The sequence below is a fragment of the Coenobita brevimanus genome, chromosome 44, assembly GCF_032717465.1.
Source record: "Coenobita brevimanus isolate Jiangsu-jjx chromosome 44, ASM3271746v2, whole genome shotgun sequence".
NCBI classification, from domain to species: Eukaryota; Metazoa; Arthropoda; class Malacostraca; order Decapoda; family Coenobitidae; genus Coenobita; species Coenobita brevimanus.
In genome coordinates, this window is record NC_136997.1 from 49,837,709 (window position 1) to 49,863,467 (window position 25,759).

The 25,759-nt window shown below is 39.0% G+C and overlaps 1 protein-coding gene across 1 annotated transcript; it reads left to right on the forward strand.

Moving 5' to 3' along the window:
• Positions 1 to 2,042: 2,042 nt before the first annotated feature.
• Positions 2,043 to 20,697, forward strand: LOC145398165 (splicing factor U2AF 26 kDa subunit-like). The gene is made up of 7 exons (XM_080271114.1): positions 2,043 to 2,098; positions 4,328 to 4,415; positions 14,323 to 14,389; positions 15,278 to 15,426; positions 17,380 to 17,513; positions 17,813 to 17,905; positions 20,059 to 20,697. The coding sequence occupies exons 1-7, from the start codon at positions 2,055 to 2,057 to the stop codon at positions 20,231 to 20,233; spliced, it is 750 nt and encodes a 249-aa protein (XP_080127240.1). The 5' UTR covers positions 2,043 to 2,054; the 3' UTR covers positions 20,234 to 20,697.
• Positions 20,698 to 25,759: the final 5,062 nt, after the last annotated feature.

A 25,759-nucleotide genomic window follows, 5' to 3' on the forward strand; every position in this document is an offset into this window, starting at 1 on the left:
GTTAGTTATTTTGCATGGAGGGGGACTGACCCTCCAACAACCCATTTGTTGACACGTAAGGAACACGTATGGGTTGGTTATATGGTTACCACCCGGCATTTTAATGGTTTCCTGGCTTACAGGAAATCATTAGGCTTGTCATTCATTGTAAAGCCACTTGAAAAGGAATGAAGAGTAATAAAAAGCGACAGGAGTGATGGGAGAAAGAGGAAGAGAGGAGGGGAGGGACAGCAAAAGAATGATAAAGGTGAAAGGAGAAGTAGGCAGCATTACATCGTGAGTGGATGATGGTCACCACTACCTACCACCAATTAATGTTCATACCACGGTGTATACATCATCATCATCATCATATCAGTGCCATCCTCCCACCAGGGAACTGGAATAACAAAACCTATAAAAAAATAATACAAGTTGTTACAAAACCACATACAGAATCACTTGGAAAGGTAAAATAATCTGATGGGCTAAAGGATGAGCCATCGTGTGAGTCGCCACTTCATCTGTCATTCTTGTCTCTTGGTAAATGTATCTGTCTATCTATTGCCAGACACCATAATCCCGTAAGGGGTGGTCATTTGACTTGGAGTTATTTGTTTTACGGGGAGGGGCACTAACCCTCCACCAACCCACTTGCTGACACGTAGGGAGCACGTATGTTCTGGTAAATGAAAAGTGTTTTTTTGAGTAGTTATACTTTTTTTTTTATTATTTGCTGTATACTGTAATATTGCACATTGAAAGTATCATTTCAAACGTGTATGGCTTATAGTTCTTTCATCTTCACTTCTCCCAGATCTGTTTTCTTTTGCAGCATATTTCACATAGCTCACTGGCAGAACAGACAGTAAATATAGTAAGGCTCTACATACTGTACTGAGCATACCATCTCTTCATGATTAGCATCATATAAATTAATTGTGTTAAAGTTTATACTTCGAGATGGCAATTTTTGGTCCAGTTAGAGTTGTAGTTGTGCTGCCCCAGTCTGATCACGCAGAGACAAGGAGTATACAGTACTGTAGTATCTTAGGAAATCCCTATTTTGCAGTAGGCCATGGCAGAGCTGAGGTTTACTATTAACTGAAAACTAAAACATGCCAAAGCCAGTCCCCCCCCCTCTGTCTGTCTGTCTGTCTCATTCTTCCCCATACTGAGGTTGGACATGGTACAGCACATGTGCACTAAGGCCAGCCAGACGCCATAATCCCGTAAGGGGTGGCCATTTGACTTTTAAGTTATTTGTTTTACAGGGAGGGGCACTAACCCTCCACCAACCCACTTATTGACACGTAGGGAGCATGTATGGTTTGGTTATATGGTTACCACCCAGCATTGTAAATGGTTTCTTGTCTTATAGGAAACCATTTGGCTTGTCACTCATTGTAAAGCCACCTGTAAAGGAAAGTAAAGCAATAAGAAGTGACAGGAAAGTTGGGAGAAATAGGAAGAGAGGAGGGCAGACACAGAAAAAGAATGATAAAGGCTTAGGAGGAAGTAGGCAGCACTACATCAAGTGAGTGGATGATAGCCGCCACCACCTACCACTAGGACTGGAAGCTAAAAGTAGTGCTAAAACCAGCCCACCCACCTCTCTCTCTCTGCATTTTGAGTCATAAATGTGCTTTTTCTCAGAACTAGCCCAAGAAACAACAACTATTTTGAAACAAGCCCAGAGTAAAATTTTGTCGCGGAAAGAGCATCAAAACTAGCCCAATTGGGCGTGAAACCGCGATCTTGGCAACTAGAACAAAAGCCTAGGAGGGTTGCAAAGGCTTTTTTTATTTTTTTTTTCCTCGAATGTATAAGCATTGCATTTTAGGGAGCTCAAGCACTACGGTTGAGAATTTCCCCTGAAAAAAAAAAAAAAAAAGTTCATTACATCGGCTTTTTTTGTTTTTGTTTATCAGTATGCGTTGTTGTAAGTCAGGGTCATTAATATCATTACTTCATTCTTTGTCTGTTAAATGATTTTCTTTCATTTTGTTATAGGAAATCAAATGAACAACCATAGTATAGAGATATTCGAGCTGTCACTGGAGTGTACTGTAAACATGGCCGAGTACCTGGCATCGATTTTTGGCACCGAAAAGGATAAGTAAGAATTAACCTATTTACAGACACATTAGCTTAGTTTTTACAGGTCTTTTTAATAGAATGATGCATGTACTGTAAATTGGTTTAGTTAATTGGAGTAAGTGTTAAATTATATACGTTGTTTGAGAAATAGTTGCAGTTACCTTACCCTGTTTGATGTTATTCCTACAGGTATATTGTTGGCTTCCCTATCATGGTAATTTGAGGTAAATGTACACCTTACTTGAAGCACCAGAAAGACCTTACCAATTCATGTTCCTCCAGTTTGTTGTCTGTATTTCTCTGACTATTTTCATGGTGGTAAATTGCCTTTTCCTGCTGAAAAATCTCCCCCATGTTATATTGTATATTATCTTCACGTTCCTGAAGCCATACCTACAGTTGTTTGTTTCCTGTGTAATGGAAGTAACTCAATGTACTCAAAGATGTATATCGTTTCCCAGTTGAAGCTTAGGTTAGGTTAGGTTAGGTTAAATTATTAGGTACAATTTAAGCTAGGCTAGGTCACATTTAGTTAAACACTGAGGACAGTCCCTTCTGCCATTATGCTGACGAATCAAACGAGTTGTCAAAGAGGAACAGCTGCGAACAAGAAAACATATTTGGTATAACTTTAGAAGTAACCAGCATTACCAATTTTCATCATATTACGTCCCTGAACTATTCTAAGACTTACCTTTTAAGCCTAGTTTGAGTTGGGGGAGCAAATATTGTAGGGGCAGTCATATAGTGGCTTAGGTTAGGCTATCGCTCAGAAGTGGATGAATGTTGCGCCATATTGGCTGGTGCAGGCGTGTGCATTCGGTCTATGTCAGGCCCTAGATTAGGCCTAGGTTAGGTTAGGTTAGTTTGGATTAGTTTAATGCAAAATAGTGTGTTTTTAATTAATCTTGAGCTTGATTTTGGGGGATAAACCCACTTTCGGAAATCTTGCTCATAATTCCAAAAGGGGAGATTTCCCCCCAAAAATGAGGGTCAAAACTAATTAAAGCACAGTATATTGCATTGGAAACCATAAAAATAATAATAAAAGAGAACGTTGGTTAATTCTAAAAATTTACCACATTTAACAAGAAACGTTTATTTACTACCCCAGAAATATAGTAATCAGAAATATGTAACAGTCTACCAGGAAGAAGAAAAACTGTTTTGGTAAGGTGCGTCTACTGCTAAAAGCAAAGCCTATATTTAATCTGATGAGTAACCAGGGAGACTCATTCCAACCTCATAAGTGAAGTTCATTGAATTTCATGCAGTCTTATTACTGGAGTTAAGGGAATGGCTCAGTTTCTTCTGATGAAAATAAATTACTGAATTTCATAGACAGTTTTTCTTGGAGTGAAGGAGATCTAGTGTAGTGAAGACATTAATGATATCTAGGTCTGTATCCAACCCTAGGTGTGAAATATAGTTGATGATAATTATTGATGACTTCCCCAGTCCTTCTTCCACCTAACTACCATTAGTAACATTGAGCAGATGAGCATTGATTCCTTAACTAGCAGCACAAACGTATTGTAAGTGCATAATTAGTGGTAAAAAGTCAGTACAAGATAGCTGCAGTAGTATATTTTATCCACTAGGCTATGTTCATGTTTTCCTGGTATGGTATCTTGGAGATTGCTATGTGATGGAATTGGAGCGTAATTCTAGGACAGCTCCCTCTTCCTTAATCTGATGTATACCAGTTTATGTATTTTTTTTATAATAGCCTATAAAACCAGATTATCAGTGTAATGTGCTTAAACTGTTGCAGAACTGTTAATTATCTATCTATCTATCTATTGCCAGATGCCTCAATCCCGTTTAGGGTGGCCACAAACAAATCGCCTCCAAGTCGCCCTGTCCCCCACCATTTCACTACCCTGCTCCCAACTCACACCCCCCTCTCTCATATACCTCTCCACCCCATCCCTCCCTCTCATCCTCGGCCTCATCAGTTATGCACACAGACCAAGCATAATCGGACAGAATCTAACTGTGCTTGCAACATTCATGAGTTCTGACCATCATATTATGTCTGTTATTCCTGCAGAATTAGAATGTCAAATGAATTCCCTAGTGAATAGTCTGTGTTATAAATATGCAGCATCTGTGAATGGGAGCCATTTTATACTTTGTCCAAAATTAGCATAATATTTTTGTTTTATTATTATTGTGACTTTTTTTTTTTTTAATACCAAACTCTGCTTTGTTTGTTGTTGCTGGAAGTTAGGACCTTTATTTACAGAGTCAACTGCAGCTTTTACTTCAAGATCGGAGCCTGCCGTCATGGCGATCGATGTTCTAGGATACATAACAAGCCAACATTCAGTCAGGTAATTCGTGTGTACTGGGCTGTTTGTTTTTACAGTGCTAGCTATGTTTAATATTTTAGCTGCAGGCCAGTATTTGCTTGGAAACTGACTGTACTACACTTATTCTGGTTTCAGTTATTAAAATTATTGTTATGTTCATTTCCAGGCATCATGTATAGCTGCTTTGTTTGATCTTTATGTTCTTGAAGGAAGATAGCTCAGTACTGGTACTATCCACAGAGCTAAAAATTACCAGTAGGTAGACTGTATCATATCAGCTTTTTACTCGAGCTACACATTATTTTTTTTACATTCCCCCAGTCCTCCATTCCCTTACTTCTTTGTCTTGTTTTTTATTCCATAATTTTTGCTGCTTTATAGCTGAAAATAAATGGAAGCTTAATTCCTCCTATTTTGGTAGTACTGTACTGTTCTGTACCAGTTCATTCAGTGTACAGTTCAGTGAACAGTGATGTATAACAGAACTGTAATTCCTGACTATGCTGTACATTCGTTCATCATTTAAAACTGTGCCATCTTTAAGTTGCTGATGAATGAAACACTTCTTCTTTATAAAGTTGTTTTGAAGTATGAAATATTTTTATTTATTTACCTGATATATTATTTTTATTTATTAATTTATATTTTGCTTTTTAACCCCTCACACAAATCAGGAGCATGACTAAAAGTAGTCCAGCATACTAACATTTTGACTGCACACTTCACAGACTTAAAGTGGGGGAGGATTGTATATTCATCATATCTGTCACAGGGTGATTGACAGTGACAAAAAGGTATAAATGTGCTGGTGACAAAAGACATAAATCCATTCCAAGCCTGATGCAGCCACTGGCCTACTCTCAACTCTTCTGTGTTGGTCTTCATAGCTATATAGAGTGTCCTTTGAGATATGTGAAAAATTTCAGATTATTCTTTGGTCAATTTTGAGCACAAAATGCTCAATCCTAAGGGCCCATTTCTCAGCAGTGAAAGAGCTACAGTTATTGGTGACCTTGTGGATGAATTATGAGGGAGACCATTTTTGGCCGAAAGGTTATCAGTAGTTGTAGGTCTGCAAGGCTTGAGAATTGTATCCATGTGTATAATGCACCAGGTATTTATTTCTCAGAGTTATTGTAAGAAGTACTTCCTGAAGTTTCTTACACATTTCTTGTGACACCATTCATATGCAGTTCTTTACTCACAATCCAGAGTTTCAAGGGCACCTTGATTTAAGGACAGGTTGAATTCAGGAGAGATTCTGCACACCAGCTCACTCCCTGCCATGTGCACTTAAACCTCAGGATTTGTTGGGTTATGTGTTCATTTGTATGTTGGTGAGGTGAACTATACAAAAATTGAACACACATGGATTCAACTTGCTTTCTGACCAGGATGGGCTAGAGACTTTGGGTGATAGAAGCAGCTGCCATAATTTTTCCACTTCAGGCCATCTTCCTCTTAATTATTCTTCCATGCATTATACACTGAACAATATTTATTTAGTAGATTCTTTTATGTTCACCCTGTTCTGTCAGTACACTCATTTATCACTACATCAGATGTCATTTATTACAACTGACCCTACTTATGTGTTCCTCTCCAACATACAGCAGTCTTGTCTTCCAGAAATCAGACTGTGGAGCTTAATATATGAATTGCATATCCATAGCAACCATCATACACTCATTTCATCCTTCACCTTTATCATTCTTTTTCTGTGTTTACCCTCCTCTCTTCCTATTTCTCCCATCTTTCCTGTCACCTCTTATATTCGTCTTTCCTTTTCAGGGGGCTTTACATTGAATGACAAGCATAATGGTTTCTTGTAATCCAGGAAACTATTAACAGTGCTGGGTGGTAACCATATAACCAACTCACAAGTGTTCCCTATGTGTTAACAAGTGGCCACTCCTTACGGGATTGTGGCATCTGGCTATTGATAGATAGTGTTGACATCTTACACATGAGATTTAACATCTTTACTTCAGATCCATTTTCCCACTCAGTATCAGGATTGGGTGATGATACTGATATTCTGACTTGCTTTTATCTTATCATGCTTTGGTCACGGTTTTACGCTTCTTGACTTTTATCATAGGATTACAGTGGATAGGTTGATGGAGTCTGATACAAGTGTTCATCAGAGATGTTAAATTAGTCACTGCAAGTTTGCTTCCTGTTTTGTAGTAAACTCTTTTGATGGCCAAGTTAGTCAGACTGAAGGATTGATTTGACTAACCACGGAGACTCGTTCCTGTCTCATACCCGGTAACTAAGGCTCATCAGATGTCATGCAATCATGGTATGGTATTGAAGTTGTGAAAGTGGCCCAGGTCTGTCAAATGGAAACAAACCAACTATACTCTCCCTCCTCCCTTCATCACACATACTTTCTTTTCATCCATCTCTGGGGATCAACTCAATAGCCTGCATCCTAAGGCCCAGCAGTCACGTTTTGTGTTGCACTCCTTCACTTTTCGCCAGTTTAGCACAAATATTGTACGTTCCCTCCCATCTGTGTCAGTTACATGCCATAGCTGTCTCACTCAGGACTGGTATTTTGGTGTTAATGGGGGTGTTTTCATGACATATTAGTGGATCTTGTGGAGGGACAGTAGTGTCTGTTTTAATGAAGTTTAGATTATCAAACTGTTCCCTGCTCCAGCCTGAAATCAAACTCGCATCCTCTCAGACAACAGACCGCTTCTCTAACTGCTTGACCACCACCTCCCACTGTCTACTGAGCTGTGTGTTCCTTCTTTTCACCTAGCTCTGTTTGAGGCAATACCCATCCAGCCAACTGAACCTTCCTCAACAAGTACTGTATTAGTAGATGGTTGGTATTATCTGCTCAGTTGTATTATTTGCTTTTTAGTTAATTTATGCTACAGTATTTTGTTTGCTTTTTAGTTAATGTATGCTATTTTGTGTGTATTTTTTAGCTAATGTATGCTATTTTTTTTAATTTGCTTTGATATTTTTGGTTAATGCTGATATACACTAATGATCTATAATATCTGTCCCTCTAATATTTTCCTTGACTGAAAGGAATGTGGTGGTAGTGATATAACCAGGTGACAGGGCTGCCTTATTATATAAACATCCCTCAGCTTCCTCCCTATCCCCCAGAATAATGATGGTGGAATGCTTGAGTAGGACAAAAGCTTGGTTACTGTAGTTAGCCAATTTTTAACTTCTTAGCCTTGATGATGGCCTAGTGTAGTCATATTGGCAGATAAATTTTACTAGTAACTAAGGAGACTCATTCATCATCATCATCATTATCATTCGGACCTTCTTTTCCACTCTAGGGTAGAATGAGGAGTAGCAACATCCAGCCAGCCCAAGTTTGCCCAGTCCAATGGGCCACGCTTCCATTCACTCATCATTCAAGCCCTCGGAATCCTGGCTCTATCTGATACGCCAAAAACATTCACCGCATTCTGTAGTGTCACTTAAACATATCCGATAGGGTCAATCCGATTGCTGTCATGTTAAAAAGGGGTGCAAAAACCCTGATCATGTACTTCTTCTCACAAGATTCATCCAGCCAGCTTGAACTCTTGTCATTCCCCTAGCCTTACCGACTTTCTTACCTCTCTTCCTCATACACTCATCCACCATGTGTCTCCACCTTCTCCTTGGCCTACCTCACCTCCTTCCTCCATCAAATTCGTTCAGATATACTTTTTTCACCACCATTGTTATCCATTCTCTTCACATGACCATACCATCTCAGTACACTCCTTCGATTCTGGTGTCCTTAGACTTCATTCTGCTTTTTTCACGAATCACATTATTTTGTATCCTATCCACTCTCTACTCCACATACATTCCTCAGCAGTCCCACCTCCATTGCACTAACTCTTGACTTTTTGTTGTCATGCCACACCATATCTCACATCCGTGTGTTATAGTTGGCACTAACACTCCTTCATGTAAGCCTCGAGCAGCTGCAATACTCAAGCCTCTGTTTTTTATCAAGACCTTCATAGCACCAGCTACTCTCCTTCCCTTTTGTTTTCATGCGACACCATATCTCACATCCATATGTTAAAGTTGGCACTAACACTCCTTCATGTAAGCCTTGAGCAGCTGCAACACTCAAGCCTCTGTTTTTTATCAAGGCCTTCATAGCACCAGTTACTCTCCTTCTTTGTGTCACTTTACTTTCCACTTCTTTTGCGAATTTTCCTTTCTTTTCTATCAGTGTGCCCAGGTATTTGAACTCTCTCACCAGTTCCAGTCTCTCTCCCTTCACTGTAACATAACACTGGGGGTCACCTTCTGTCTCGATTACCATCACTTTACTGTTTTCTACGTTTACTCTTAAGGCACGACAATCACAGATGTCAGCAAAACTCCGCACTAGTATACCAAGTTCTTGTCCGGTATATGCAGGTAGCGCTGCATCATCAGCATACATCAGATTTGAGATATTCCATCCATCACCATTCATTACCAACACCATCCCTTTCTCTGTTACTCATGTTTTTACTTATCACCCCATCCATACATATATTGAACAACCATGGGGACATCACATAACCTTTTCGCACATCCATATTGATCGTGAACCATTCACTTAGATGCCCAGTTACCTTGACTTCATGGCTCAGTACCATCATAAAAACTCTTTACGTCACCTAGTAGCTTACTATCTACACTGTACGTGTGCAAACTTCCACAGTCCTCCATCTGTTTTGTCGTATGCTTTTTCTAGATCCATGAATGCCATAAACACCTTATAGTCCTCCTCACAAACCTTCTCCACTATCTGTCTCACAGCTTGATCCACACATCCACTCCCACTACTAAAGCCACCCTGTTCATTACTCACCAGGACTTCTGAATATCTCTCTTACTTTCCTTATGTTAAATCTCCCCTGACGTCAGTCGTAGGTGAATTCAAAGTCCTGAAGTGGTTTTCTGATAATATATTAAACACAGCCTCATAATCTCCACACAGCCGTATAATGGCCACCTTACTCATCCCCTGGCTGTTGCTAACTGTTAGAGAGAGAGTTGGCCAGGGCTGGCTTGCCCCTGACCTCAGAGTTCAGCAGAATTTGAATCAGGCCAGACCTTAGTAAGCGATCAGTGGTGCCCTACTTAGATCACACTTGCAATACACTTACATGTTATACTTACATCCATCCATCCATCATCCTATCCTACACTGTCCCATGAGGAGCATAGGAGCCCGGGGCTAGGCAGTTGGTCCTGACATTTAAGATGAGAGTGACCAGCCTCACTCATCCCTGAGTGGCATTACATGAGCAATAAACCCCAACCACCCCTTGGATATAAACCTGCACCGGCTCAATCCGACTGGAGCACAGTAATTACCCACTAAACCAACAGGCGCCAAAATTTGGTTATATGGTTACCACCCAGTGTAGTAAATGGTTTCCTGGTGTACAGGAAACCATTTGGCTTGTCACTCAGTGTAGTCACCCACAGGCAGAAAGAAGAGGAAAAAATGAAGGAAAGAAAGATGGAAGAGGGAGTGTAAAGTCATTCGTAGGCAGAGGGACAAGAAAAGACTGAAGGAAAGAAAGACAGATGAGGATGGAAGGAAAGAAGGGTGTTATACTTACATACTACATATTATTACATATGGTTACAACACTTATAATAATTCTTCCATATACCTTCCCTACAACACTCAATAAACTTATGCCACAATAATTCTTGCACTCACTTCTCTCACCTTTATTTTTGTACAGGGGTACAATCACAGCCTTTTTCCACTCTGCTGGCAGTTTCACTCATGCAAGTCTTCTTACTTATCTCCAACAACACTTCATTTTGCTGCTCACCACTACACTTAATCATCTCTGCATATATCTCATCATTCGCAGTTGCTTTCTCAATTTTCAGCCACTTAACAGCGTTCTTCACCTGTGCGAGTGTCACGTTTCCTGGCACTGCATTCCTTCTCTGCACACCTCCCAAACCAATCATGTTTACAGCGATTCTGCCTTCTCTATTCCCATTCATTGGGCTTTCAAAATATTCTTTCCATCTGGTCCATACTTCATCCCCATGGGTTAATAATCTGCCACTTACATCCTTCACACTTTCACATTTCTTTCCGCTGTCACTTGTACATTTCCGCCGTTCACACCTTATGAATAAGGAATACAGAATTTCATGCAAACAGCAACTTAGTACTCAAGTTATGAGAATGGGCTAGTTCTGTCAGATGAAACCAAACCAGTTATATTTCTTTCCAGCCAAGGGAATTGTTAGAGGATGAACAGGAACACTGGCTTAGAGGTCTACATCTCATAATATTTTATGCAGCTCAGATTGTTGATGCTTTTGATTACATTTGTTTGCTATTGTTTTGTTATTCAGACTTAAGTTGTTATCAGCAGCAGTGCTGTTTTAATGATATATAGAGAGATCTTAATACTGTAGTTACCAGATAAGTACAGGTATGTGTTATCTTTGCAGTAATAGAGTTTGCAACATTCAGGTGTTTGCCAGTATAAGTCTGTTCAATCTGTCTAAAATTTTTACATCACTGAATGGGCCTAAATATTTTCAGCTACTATTAGTGTTATAACACAGAATTTTTTTTGCAGAGGTTGCAGATTTGTCATTTTAGAAGGCTCTTGCATTTTCTTGAATAAAGCTTTAAGATATTTTGGTGACAGTGTTTATGGTCAAACTATGTCACTAAAGTCAACTTGTTTTGTTCTTCCAGAGGCACATTTTTGTATGCAGATTTCTTCAGACTTTTAAAGAACACCTTTAAAAACCAGAGCCAGTCCTGTATTAGCACAATATCTTATTAATATTTTATGGTTGTAATAATGTATGTCTCTGTATGGAATCTTAAGTTAGTCTTGCATATCAATTGTGTAAGAATGCATATATTTTCAGAATTTATATATCATGTTTGTTTACAGTGTGTTCCGGATATGCATTATGCAATTCTCATCCCTCTTCCAGTGGCTAGGTGAAGGTAATATGCTTAAATCTTGCAGTGGCTAGGTAATTATATTTAAACTTTCAAATGGCAAGGTAATGGTTTGGTATTATTTAAATCTTACAGTGCTGGGTTGTTGTTGTTGTTGTTGCTTAACCCTGGTCTGAATGGCCAGGCAGACCCATCAACTGCAGGTAAGCAACTGCATCTGTGGGGCTCTCCTTACAGTTACAGTACAGTGCATACACCATGTATGGCTCTGGCACGCTTGTGTGGTAGACAGCACCTCACCAGGATTGGACCAGGGTCCTTCCCATGGCTAGGTGCAGGGAAGTAGGAGGAGGTTTGGCTCGTGGGTGGGTGTGGCAGCTGCTTCACCCAGAGTGTACAACACCACAATGTGTAGATTCCTCATCAGTCCCAGAGTGTAAGGTTAAGGGAACATGTTCATGTCATACAGTGGCTAGGTAATTATGTTTTAACTTGACAATGGCATGGTTGTGGTAATCGTAGACTGCATCTGCACCAAATGCTTGCTGGTGCAGGCAGTTGCAGGAGGGACCTTTGCATCACTGTATCCCATAGAAGTTTTTGCCTACATCCGACGGTGTCACTTGCTTGAGTTACAGTGGTGCAGACCTTCTGCCTGCACCAGTCTGCATCCAGTGGGGTTAGTTGTTTGAGTTGCATCAATACCAAACTCCCATCCACACCAGCAAGTGTTTGGTGTGGATGCAGCTTTACTGTGGTAAGGTAAAGGTACAATTTTTAAATATTACACAGCTAGGTAAAGGAAAATATTTAAATGTTATAGTGCTAGGCAGAGGTAGTATGTTTAAATCTTTCAGTGGCTGGGTAATTATGTGTTAAATTGTACAATGCAGATAAAGTTAATTTACTCCTACAGTGATGAGGTAAATGTAACTACTGTAACTCTTGTAATTCCCAGCAAAGGTCATCTTTTTAAATTTTTCATTGACTAGGCAATAATGTTTTACATCTTACAATATTAGGTGAAGGTAATTGACTTCCACAGTGACTAGGGAGAGGTGGTATTTTAAAATCTTTGTGTTAAGATGATTAACTCATACAGTGGTTAAGTGAGGGTAATGTGCCTAATGTCTAACAGTGCAGAGTAAAGGTAACTAATTAATTTTTATAATGCTGTGTAAAGGTAATTAACGAAATACTTAATAAAGGAGATTATGGTAACTCTTCCACTGTGTTGATGATGGTAGTATAGTATGTTTAATACATTACAGTGCTTGGGAAAATAACTCAATCTTAGAATGAATAGGTAAAGGTAGTAATGAAATTTATGATGTAAAAGTAATGATGATACTGTTATATTAAGTCCCATATTAATGAGGGTTTGGTAAATACAGTGCATGGTAGTACACTTTATTGTTCCATCAGGAGCATAGGAGCCTGGGGCAGGGCTGTTCAGGCCAGATATATGTTTTTTTTAAATGCAGGAAAGAAGGAACCAAAGGCCAGGAGCCTGCAAACCATTCCTTCCAAGAAAAAACAAAAACAATACAAAAGAGAGCCAAATTCAAGATCCGTTCATTTCAAGATGCCTGGACACACTGCGTTTGAAAGACTGGAGATCATAGGAAGTAGGAAATACAGACAGAGGGAGGCAGTTCCAGAGCTGACCTGTTGCATAAATGAAGGACTGGGAGTAGCGGTTAACTCTTGCATTAGAGAGTTGGACAGAAAAGGGATGAGAGTTTGTTGCTAGATGGGTAGCACCCGTCTAGCAACATTTGCCTCAAAGAAGCAGTGTTGCCATAACCATTCCTCAGGCTTATTCCTGTGGGGGTCATATTCATTTCAAGCTCCTTAATCCACTTGACTACCTGGCGTTCATGTCTTGGTCAAATGGTTGCCACCCAGTGTAGTACATGGTTTCGTGGGTATAACCGTATTACACACCTCCCACATTCCCTGACACAAGAAGTGGAGGATTTGGAAAAAAATCAGAAGAAATTATCTTGATAGCACCATACATATATGTTAGTACAGTTTCAATAAGTGTTCTTTATGAGTTATATGTACTTGTATATCAGTGAGCTATAATATATGCTCTTGCGTGACAGTACTGATAATAAGCATTCATTTAGGTATGGTAGGGTAGCTTTGGTTGTATTCACAGATTCCTAAAATATACCTGTATGTTACTGGATTTTATGGTGGAAAACAGAACTCTAGATTACTGTGTATACTAGTTTACATCTTAGGTAGTAGCTAGAAGGCTACCATCGACCTGGGAGGCACGACCATGAGAATGAAATGTAGCTACAAACTTTGTAATCAGCCACATAGTTATCACTCTTAGGCCGGAAACAGTCAGTCACAAGTATAGTCACTCATAGAGCTTTTTTCTGTGACTGCATAGAATCACAGTTGAAGGTGAGACACTCTCACTGTTACAAGCCTTACTACACATCCCAAGTGTCTTTTTTTCCCAACAACATCCAGCAACTGTTGGAAATTAGTCAGCTAGTTTTGGCACCTGGTTTAGTTTTCAGTCCATAAAAAACATCAGCAGTACCATGACCAACCCCAGTATGGGGATTCTTAAGATGAAGCATGGTGTCATTTGTATGTTACTGCTGTAGTTTATTTGTAGTTTCTGTCAATAAAGAGCTAAACCAGTTGCAGACCTATTCACTTATGAGTTTTTAAAAATTTGATGTATATTACTTCTAAGAATGCAGTGTTTTAAAGTCAGCATTTATATAATGTTATAAAATGCTGTATTGACTGCTGATAAGGAATGCATATGAGATTCCTCTGTACTTTCCGTCAAGTTTAATTTAGTACAGTACAGTGTTATTAGCAGTGCAGTAAAACTAGCAGCATGTATTTATGGAAATATTGCACCTGTGTGTTATTAGAGGGCTGAAATGTGAAGGGAAATAGTTGGTAGTTTACCAGAATCCAGCTGAACTCCATCTAATACATTGACAATTGTTGCAGACGGTGCTCATCCTCAACCTCTACTGCAACCCACAAAATTCTGCCAAGTCTGCTGATGGATCTCACTGTAAGTTTTATGTGCTTGTGTGCCTGTTACATTATGGACAAATGTTGATTGTTATTAGAATTCCACCCTCCACCATCACCACCACCACCACAGTGCAGTATGGAGCTTACTCTTATACAGTACTTGAAGTTCACTTCAGGCCATGTTAGAAAGTGAGTTCTGTACAGAACTTCATTAAAATGGTGTGTGTTCTTGAACCTTATTATCAAGGTTGTTTTTTAGACCTTTTCTCATTTTCGTAACTGGCACCAGTTGACTTAAAGGTCTGTTCATCCTTTGTGAGCTGGTAGGTTACATAGGTAACCAGGATGATGTGTTAGCTTTGTAGCCCAAGATGTTGGGTGAATAACATGCCCCAGACTCAGTTGCCTGAGTTATGGAGATGAGCATAGCAAGTAAGCATGTCATGGCCTCTGCCTGTATATGTTACAATACAAAATTGAACATTGTTGTTTTAAATTCTGAGGTTTTGTCACCCGTCTGGCAGCAAACTCTCATCCCTTTTCTGTCCAACTCTCTAATGCAAGAGTTAACCGTTACTCCCAGTCTTTCATTCATGCAACAGGTCAGCTCTGGAACTGTCTCCCTCTGTCTGTATTTCCTCCTGCCTATGATCTCCAGTCTTTCAAACGCAGTGTGTCCAGGCATCTCAAAATGATCGGATCTTGAATTTGGCTCTCTATTGAATTTTTTTTTTCTCTTGGAGGGAACTGTTACTGCGGGCTCATGGCCTTTGGTTCCTTCTTCCTCGCATAAAAAAAAAAAAAAAAAAAAAATGTATAAAAAGAAAGCCTTCTCTCCATATCCTTCTTTTTCACTGATGGACATCAATTTTATCAGTCATTTTTTCCTACATTGGAAGTAACATTAGCAATAATGCATCCATAGCCACAGTGAGTGATGAAGAAATGCAGGAGCACTATGACAACTTCTTTGAGGAGGTGTTCGTGGAGTGTGAGGATCGTTATGGTGAGATTGAAGAGATGAACGTCTGTGACAACCTTGGTGACCACCTGGTTGGCAATGTTTACATCAAGGTAAGAGGGAAAAGATTGAGTGGATGGATGTGCCTGTGAGGTGGAGCAGAGATTTTAAAGGCTTAAATGTTGTGTTATGACCTCTGGCTTATTTGGATCTGAACCCACTGGACTACAGGAAATGTTTAATTTGTGATGTGTCAGTGGATAAAAAATAAATTCTGGATTGCTCCTTTCCTTTTTTTGGCATTTCTGTTTACTATTGACACTCATTGGAGCATCTTTTCAAGTGCTATATTCTAGCTATTGTCAGATAGTTTTATTAATTAGAGATGGAGTCACAGCAGCCTGAGAGTATTAGAGGTGTTGCTTATATAATAGCATTTTTCCAGCAGACATCCTAGACATAACCACTTGAATCCTGGTGATATTTTGAGTTTGACACCAGATGATTTTATTCAGTGTAGTAAAAGGTCTTTCACACTGACAAGGTTTATTGATGAATTGTGTAACTCCTCCAGCTTGAAAACACCATCCTGGTTTGAATAAAATAATAAGAAAATGACAAGAAGAAAATGACAAAGACATTCTCAGACTCGTGAGATTAGATGAGGACCAATTTTGTCTGTAAAATCCCTTGCATAACATTACTTTTCATATCATGTACAGACAGTCTTAATTTTATGGTAACCTTTTTCTGATGTTCTTTTAGGTTTCCACACTATGATGCAGACCTGCTGAATTTCCTCAGTTTATTTTCATTCTGTGTTTGTTCACACTCAGTCTTTTATGTATTTGCTCAGTTTCTTTTCTTTTCTTTTTTTGTCTTTGTTCAGTTTCATCTTTCTTTATTTGCACAGTTTCTTTTTTCTTAGTGTCTGTATTTGCTTAGTTTCTTTCTTTTTTCATCTTTTTGTATTTGCTCATTTTTTTTTTTTCCTGCATTTGCTCCATTTCCTTCTTTCTCACTATTTGCTCAGTTTCATTCATTCTTTCAGTATATGCTTAGTTTCTTCTTTCTTTCTCTGTTTGACCATTTTTTTCTCGTCTTTCTCCCAGTTGCTTTTCAGAGTGGTGCCACTCCTTTATTTCCTCACCAATTCATTTAAAACACTTCATAAGCAATCCTTTATGTAAATGTCTCTGTATCTTTCAAAGGGTTTATTGAAGTCGAAGGTCAAGCCATACAGACATTCAAAGGTTGGGATGGTACATTCTTGTATATTCATCAGTCATCTTGGCCGTTGCACAGCAGTATGTCATTGTCTTAGAGCTGTGTAAAGACCATCCTGCATTCTCTTAGGAATGTTTTCAGTCATTAATTTGCTTTTAAATTCACATACAGTAAATAAAATGCTTATCAAAGTTCCATTGCTACCTTTTAAAACTGATTTGTTAGTTCCCCCAAGTTTACAGTATGTTGTATGGAAGAAGTTTGATATTTTGGAATTACAAGTGTACAGTATGTGAGTGAGGTGGAGGAGGAGAGGGGGGAAAGCAAGGACGAGATGGAGGGATGGAGTGAAAGAGAGGGGTGCAAATTTAAGGGAGGATAGTCAAATGGCAGAAGATGGTGGCATGAAGGTGATTTATATGTGGCCACCCCTTATGGTGTTTTGGCAACAGATGGATGTAATGAGAACTTTCTGTTTGTATGTCAGTTTATCTAAATGTGGGGAAGATGGGAGAGAAGGCTGTATGTATAATATCCTTCCCTTGAATATTGTAACTTCTTTCTGTCTATCTGTTTGTCTGTATCTGTTGCCAAGCACCTTAATCCCAGAGGGGGTAACTACAAACATATTTCCTCCATGCCATTCTCTCCTCTGCCATCAGGTCTCCCTCCCTCCAGGTCACACCACCCTTCTTTACATGCTTCTCCACCTCATCCTTGGTATCCCATATCTCCCTCCTCTTCCCATCAACCTTACACGCACATACACTCTCCTAGTCAGTCTCTCATTTTCTGTTCTCTTCACAATGCTACTATTCTCACTTCATATACTTTTTCAGTTTAAATATGAAGAGGATGCAGAGAGGGCTGTGGTGGATCTCAACAATCGGTGGTTTGGAGGTCGAGCTATCAATGCCGAACTCAGCCCTGTCACAGACTTTCGGGAGGCCTGTTGCCGCCAGTATGAAATGGGGTAGGTGAAGGAGAGTGTATCTGGAAGTGTTTTACAGTACAAGCTCTCAAATCTGAAATGCTTGAATCCAAAGGCTTTATGGAAATCCAAAGGCTTTATGGATGATGGGATATTTGGGAAGGTAGAATCATAGTGGTAAGTATGAGGTCTTGTAAAAAATACCCTACAGTACCCTGAACAGTAAATACAATGATGTAGCTACAGTATGGTAATATGGAAGTGAAGTAGATATCAGTAGACTGGTGGTTAACATGTTAATCTTATGCAGTGACACTTAACTAATTTAGCATGCCTTCCAGGGAGTGTACACGCAGTGGATTCTGTAACTTCATGCATCTCAAGCCTATATCTCGAGAACTGCGGCGAGAGTTATACAGCCGAAAGAGGAAGAGGTGAGTTAGATGTACTATATACCCACATTAGCAACTCTAACCTATTATCTTTAGCCATACGCCGTCTTCTTGAAGGGGGTGGCCACAAATGAATCACTTCCATTTCACCCTGTCCTCTGCCATCAGATTGCTCTTCCTCCAGCTCACATCACCCTCATTCACATACCTCCACCCCATCCCTCCACCTCATCTACAGTCTCCCCCTTCTCCTCTCCAAAAACTTTTAAAAATAAAATAAAAGCTGTGAGAATAACAAGAGGATGTACAAAGATTATAAATGTATCTAAAGTACTTGCGCCAAGAAACAGAAATAGTTCCATTCAGTGACCACAGGGACATGAGAGGATTGCTGTCCATCACTTAAGCACAGAATCCATCCTATCCATGTAACTTTATGTTCTGCTGCCCACCACTACATAAAAAAAAAGAAAAAAAGACAATTTCCCATTACTGTACACAATGTTGCAAGAGCATCCTTTCTCCTTCACCCAGGACTACACTTCATTGACATGTTCACAGACACATGACAATCACAGCCATCCAGAACTACAGCCAGACATCATCTTTACCCACCGCGTGCCAGTCCCGTTTCAAAATGGTCTGACATAATTCTGCGGCCGGTGCTAGTGCTGTTTTAAAACAGTTTAAAATAAAAAACTTCACTGTGACCACATTTTTCAAGATTCGCGGGTAAAAATTGGCAGGTATGTAAGGTAACTGTTCCTCTACCATCCCCCTGGCTGTCAAGGCCATACACTCACTTGTTCCCCCCCTCACCCTCACTCTGCTTGTGTGCCTCACCCAATGCTGGACATAGTGAAGGCATTTTGTAAATATTTTCATGTAAGTGTAAGTTGTAAATATTTTCTTGTAAGTGTAAGGACTATATAGTGAAGTCAAGTTGTTAATACCTTCTTGTAAGTGCCAGGACTGTACATAATGAAGTCAGGTTGTACCTATCTTCAAGTAAGTGTAAGATAATGCATTCACAGTGAGAAAGACATGCAAATTGTGATAGATGCTGAAGTAATAAGTAATCAGAAAAGTGTACTGAACATTGCTATACCTTCCCAGCATAAATACCTGAGTATACCTTACATAGAAAATGGCTCTCACGTATGTGGTGAGCGTGAGAGAGCGGCTATACCTGTACACGAGTATGCAGGACTCAATAAAACTCATTTCCAAGCCTTGGTGAGCATTATAATGACGAAATTCATTGTTTCCACATCAAAATCTATCATTTTAGCCCAAAGAAAAAGGTTGAAAAATGGCCGGCACTGGGGTGACCCATAGGGCTAAAAATAGCCGGCACATGGCGGGTTAATAAACACCCTCACCTGACATTCATCTTACAGAATTCGTCCACCCTAGAGAGACAAGCTGATTAGCCAAGCTGAAGTGTGACCATTGCCCTTCTGTGCTTCACTACAATACAAAGAACAAATAGACAATTCAGTATACCCTCACTGTAATGTGGCATCTCACACCACAACATGGTCACCTTACACATCTCACTCACAGTCCCTAAGTGTAATCTGTATAAGAAATATCTTGGAGTACCCAGCAGAAGTGGTCCTCTTCCTGATGTCTTTCATTAAAACAGACTTTACTGATCTTTCACAAAATCCACCAACATGTCATAACAATGCTCAACTTAATTCCATCACGAGCTTGTATTCCGTATGGCTGAATGGGTATTAATGCTGAATGGGTGACATGAAGGTGTGTGAGTAGTTTTACATAGGGAGAATGTTGAGCCTCAGGGAATGGACAGTCAAGTTTGTGCGCAAAGTCAGACACATTTAAAAAAAAATAAATTAAAAAAAAAAGTCAATTTAAAAAATTCTGGCCACTGTTCTTGCTCACCGATTTCTTCAGTTCCCAGGTGATCAATTAACAGCTCATTTGTAGTGCTGCCAGTTACAGCTGCATTGTTAAGGGAAACTCCACACATCCATCTGGTCATCCTTATCTCTGTATGCTTAAGCTCATGCACGACTTCCTGGTTACCACCGAAGTTTCAGTACCATAAAACATCACACTTCTCACACATGCAGCACAGTTTTCCCTTAATGTGAAGGGGAAGTCCCATAAGCAGTAATAACAGGAAAACTACTAAGTAACATCTTTGGTATCTTTCTCCAATCAAGGTTACATGGAAGGAGCAGCCACAAGAGGAGGTTATCAAGATCAAGGTCGAGATCAAGATCAAGATCAAGGACAAGGTCAAGGTCAAGAGAACGGAGGCGGAGAGAGTACCGTGGGGATTCCACTACTTCCTCCTCTCTAGACAAAGAACGAGAGGGCAGGTTTGGAAGATTTTAGGTATACTCTGTCCACATTTATTTGGCTTGAAATTACATGGCTTATCATGACTGTTGAACTTTAACGAGATGAAGATGAGCATATGATCCATGTCACAAAGAAGCCCAGTGGAGTGTATGTAAAACCCGAGTGTTGACTTCCACCTTTAAACTGCGAGAAAAAGGCTCCAAAAGGATGAACATCTTAGCCGTGTTAAACTTGATGGATTATAGAAAATTCTGAATGTTTTAGACTGAGGTGTTTCTGTAGATCTCAGAGGACTTAACTAAGGTAAGATGAGCTTAGGAAGACTTAATTTATAGATTTTAGGATAAGGCATTTCAAGATAGAGCAGGTGTTTTCAAGTACATTCAGAGTTCAGAGATACTCTAGTCATGTCAAAGGGATATGGAGATGAACTATACTCTGTTCACCTTAATAGGTGTACAGTTGCTATCTCTCCGTCTTGAATATCGAGCTGTAACAAGAGATTAACACTAAAATATGGTGCTAATCATGAAGAAGTTCTGTAGAATGTAAAACTGTAGTATTGTCTACCATTGAGCTATGGGAAATAAATTGCTAAAGGACTAAAATCTCCACCTAGTTAAAATGAATGAACTGTAGATACTGAAAGTAATTTAACATTACTTAACCCCATCAGGCTGATGACAACCTTTAGTTTATTGCACTGAAACAAAGATGCTTTTATTCAGTTTAGGAAAGACTCCAGATTATGCTAGCAAGGTCTGATGTAGCCTTCATTAACCCTTTCTCAACACCATATCTCCCCCAAGCCAATTAAAATCTTCATCTGGTAATAAATCAGTAACAGACATCACCAGAGTTAGAGACTTGGCTCATATTCTTACTGGTTAAGGAAGCTCCCTAACACCCCATCCTTAGTGATTTATTTTGCTTATTGCACATTGCTATCTTGTCTTGTGTTATTTAAGTCATTCTGATATCACCTTACTCTTCATAATTAACATACAAAATTATATTATCCATATTAACATACAAAATTATATTATCCAGGTTTATCCAAAAATAAATCACAGAGGAAGGGGTGCTAGGGACCCTTCTTTAGGAATGAAAATATTGGCCTAATTGTTCTTGATACAGTAGTTCCATTTATTTGTAGTTAGATTTAGTGATGGAGAGGGAAGCCTTCTTGCAGAGATACCACTGTAACCAGGCATTGCTTCCCAGTTGTCATGTCCTCCAACTTCCTCCATCTCCCCGGAAAGGAGGAGGATGAACTGCAGGAGAATAGCCTCTGCCTGCAGTCCAATAGGTTCACATTCAGACGAGCCTAGGGTTGCAGCCATTACTGCTACTACAGACTTGAATCTGTCATGCAAGATGGGAAGGATTATAAGCTTATTTGACCTCTTGGGTCCAGTCATGTTCTCTTAATTTAATTTTTTGCTGTTTAGCAGGCAGAATATTTTAGCTTTGGATTTTTTTTTTTAAACTCAAAAAGTCAAATATAGCTTTTATTAATCTCTTCACTGCAAGAGATATCCTAAGTTTTAACAAATTTTCTTAAAGGTTACAGTAATAAAATAGACGTACCCATATTGAAGGGAGTAATAATTGAATACCAGTCAAACATTTTCAGTACTGTACTGTTTGGTACTGGATTTGAACACGCTTCTATGGTTTATAGTAATAATAAAAAGTTTTAAGTCTTACAATCTGACGATGTCTTTTTATTTCCAGACAAGTTTTTCAAGTTAGGAGAGCCACATTGTAGCAGAAGGGTTAATGAAGGCTGTATCTAACCCTTCCAGTTTGAAAAGTATCAGCTGAGCTAAATAGAACCTTCTGGTAGCAGGAAGGCTAAGGGCGGTATTCTGGTACGGTCAGGAAGCTTATTAACACCTCTTCCTTAACCATGTATTTCTGTTTCTGCTCAGTTACTAAATTCTTGTGTGCTATTCATGCAGTCTGTGTCAGTATTAAAAAGATATAAGAAGCAAAAGAGAGGATATTATTGAGTAGCTTGCAAAGTAAGTGTTCAGGAAGAGGTGTCAGGGAACTTCCTTACTGAATGAGAATACGAACCTAAATACAAAACCCATGAGATTCAAGGGCTTAATGCTCAACAAATTCACTCAGATGATGTCTTTGTGTAGTTTATTATTGCAGCCATGGAGGGAGCCCAAGGAGCTTGGGTGACTTCCTGACCCACAGAATAAGCTGAATGGGCAGGCAGTTATTTAATCATTTACTGGTATTTATATTTTTGCTCCTACGCTCCTCATGGGGTAACACAGGATTAGATGATTATGATGATGATGGTCTTATTTATTCATTCAGGTATATATGGTTCTTTTCTGGGTTTCTTCCTTTACTGTTTACACTAGATGCATTGTTTAATTATCTAAGTACTAGTTTAATACTTTCTAAGCAACTGTATCTCAAACAGTAATGGCAATCAGAATTCAGCCTCCCCTTCCCCTCCCTAACTCATCCCGCCAAAAAGATCTAGCTGTGCCTGTGCTTGCTGTTACCACATGATTTTATTCTCTGTGGGAGAGACCCTGGTTTTGGTGGAATCAGTGAGACTGCATTCAGAATTCAGCCTCCCCCTTCCCCTCCCTAACTCATCCCCCCAAAAAAATCTAGCTGTGCCTGTGCTTGCTGTTACCACATGATTTTATTCTCTGTGGGAGAGACCCTGGTTTTGGTGGAATCAATGAAGGCTTTGTCTTACCTGTCAAGTATGAAATCTTTATCCTAATCTGAAAAAATATCTCGGGGATATAGCTAGAATGAAAGAGTAATACACTGTTAATGTACTTGAGTTAAAGGTATTTTAAGGATATTATTTACATCTGATGTGGAAGATGTGCAATAGATAATACATTGTAAGAGTAATTTAAATAGGGATAGTTTAATATGAGGACCTTTATGGACACCAGCATTTAATGCTGTCAGTCTAATGATGTATTTTATAATTTTGTTCTTATCATCAGGCTGTTTTTTTTTTTTCAGATGTGGAGATGCATTTTGAACTAGAGGGGTTTTATATACTGTACAGTATATATAGGCCTGTCTGTATAGCTGTCTGTCTATCTATATATATTTATATCTGTACCTGTCTATCTATCTATCTGTCTGTTTATCTGTATATATGTTTATATACTATATATATACAAAAGCAACACTTTCTTCAGGTGGGAAGCGAAGTTTAATGAGGAAGATGAAAACCAGTGCTGGGATGAACAGCTTGTTTATTAACTGGAATGTCTTGGCTTTACGCTAGCCATCATCAGCCTAATCGAGTGATTATGGAAAAGAAAAAAAAAGTGGAAAAGATGTGCCTTACCATTCAGCACATTAGGCCAACAGTCAGGTAGTATGTTTTGTATTGGTAAAACGGGGTCACATTTTCAGATGCTTAAAAAACAACTAAAAAGCTAAATTATGGTTTTAAAAAAGATGTGGTGAGGTGGAGGAGTCACAGACACCCAAGGTTGGCTGGAGGAGATGGGTGAGGAGAGTCTCAGCTACTTGTCTTGCTGTGTTGTCATGGGAAGTGTGGACAATGGAGAAATCACTGTTACGCAGTGGATGGCATAAAGCTTCAGAGTGTTCACGTATCACTGATTAGGTGGGTTTCGAGCACTAAGCTCTGTAGTATGGAGAGGCTGTCTCCACCCCGAGCATGTGATTTTGGCTGCCATGTTGAAACACCTACACTCGTCGCTTATAATGCAAAAACGTATGGATTGTGACCTTTTCTATTTTCGGCTTAGTTCTGTGAATTATATGGGGTACATTTAGCCAGTGAGTATAAAACAACGTCATAGGTAGCTGCACTGCAGAATTTACCCTTTACGGCACTAAGGCAGAGAAAGGTAACGGCAGAAAGAGAAAAGATAGTGTAGTATTAATGTTGAATTGGTAGTGATGTTGATGCTCATTAAGAAATGAAATTCTCATTACTTGTATAGCCTGTTGTAAAACTAAGACATATAGCAATTTTTAGGATGATGATGGCAAGAGTAAATCTGAAACATTCCAGTTAATAAACAAAATGTTCATCCCAGTGCAGGTATTCATCTTCCTCCCACCTGGAGAAAGTATTGCTTTTGTGTGTGTGTGTGTGTGTGTGTATATATATATATATAAATACTGTATATATATATATATATATATATATATATATATATATATATATATATATATATATATACACACTGTGTATATATAATCATAAATATATACGGTATATATGAAACTTAACCCCTCACTCCAGTGGTGCAATTTTCATTTCAATCAAGCTACCTCTGGATGATTATATTGAACTATTTAATTTAACTCTGCAGTGTATCACTGAATGGAGTAACTAAGCTTATATATAACACCTTTAGCTTGAAAACCCTGAAGCTGAATAAAATTGCCTGGAGATAAGAATAATAATAATAAAAAATGTCACTGTACTGAAGGGATTAAAGTGATAAGCATTTATTATACAATGTACTCTAATTGTACAGTCGGTCCTCATTACAAGTCGGTGGTATTTTCCAAAATACAATACGCTGTCCTGTACAAGTGGTACTATTAATTGAGGACAACTGTAGTAGGCCTGTTTTTACCTGACAGAACAGGGCCACTTCCACAATTTAAATACTAAGCTGTGGTTGCATGATATTCAGTGAGCCTGAGTTATGAGTAGGAATGAGTCTCATTGGTTACTAGTTAAATTCTTCCTCCAGTCAGTCCACTTGGCCATCAACAGAGCCAAGTCCAGGCAAAACAAATGCCCTTATAGCAAATTAGGTTTATAGGTGACAGTGGAATGTAATAAGCAATTTTTTTTTTGTCATTTTCAGTAGATGATAGAAATGAAAGTTAAAAAAAAAAAAATGTTATAAACAGCAAGGTCATATTGTAAGTCACACCCATGCCAGGAAATCTGTTCATTTAGGCTATAATGTGAAGTGAGAAGTACCAGTAATAAATTATTAAGTTGTATGGTATTTTGTGCTTAGCAAATTATGTGTTTGAGATTAACTCTGTGAATCTGATTTTATTTTAACTTAGGGAAGACCTCTTATACTGAAGGGGTTAATGAAGGTTATACAGTATTTCCTTTGTGTGTGTGTGTGTGTGTGTGTGTGTGCGCATGCGTGCATGCGTGTGTGCGTGCGTGCTCACACTTGCGTGCTTTTGTGCTAGCACTCTTACTACCTCTGGATAGTTATACAGTAGAGCCTTGCTATAATATACTAATTAGGAGGAAATCCAGGTCCATTAAAGTCAATAGTCCATCATATCCGAAGGGTCCCCTTGAGGAAGGATTTCAGCACATATTTGAAAATAAATGAGTCCCAAAGCATATTCTAATACTAATAATGTAACCTATACCCATTTTACACTAACTTGGCCCATAATTTTGCCCTTTTGAAACATATTTCACATCCTTGTCATAGCACTTCATGAGTAGTACAGTATTACGCTTTAGTCTGTTAGTACAACTCAGCAGGCATGATGGGGAGAGGGGAATTTCAGGCAAGGTTGGAGTAATAACGA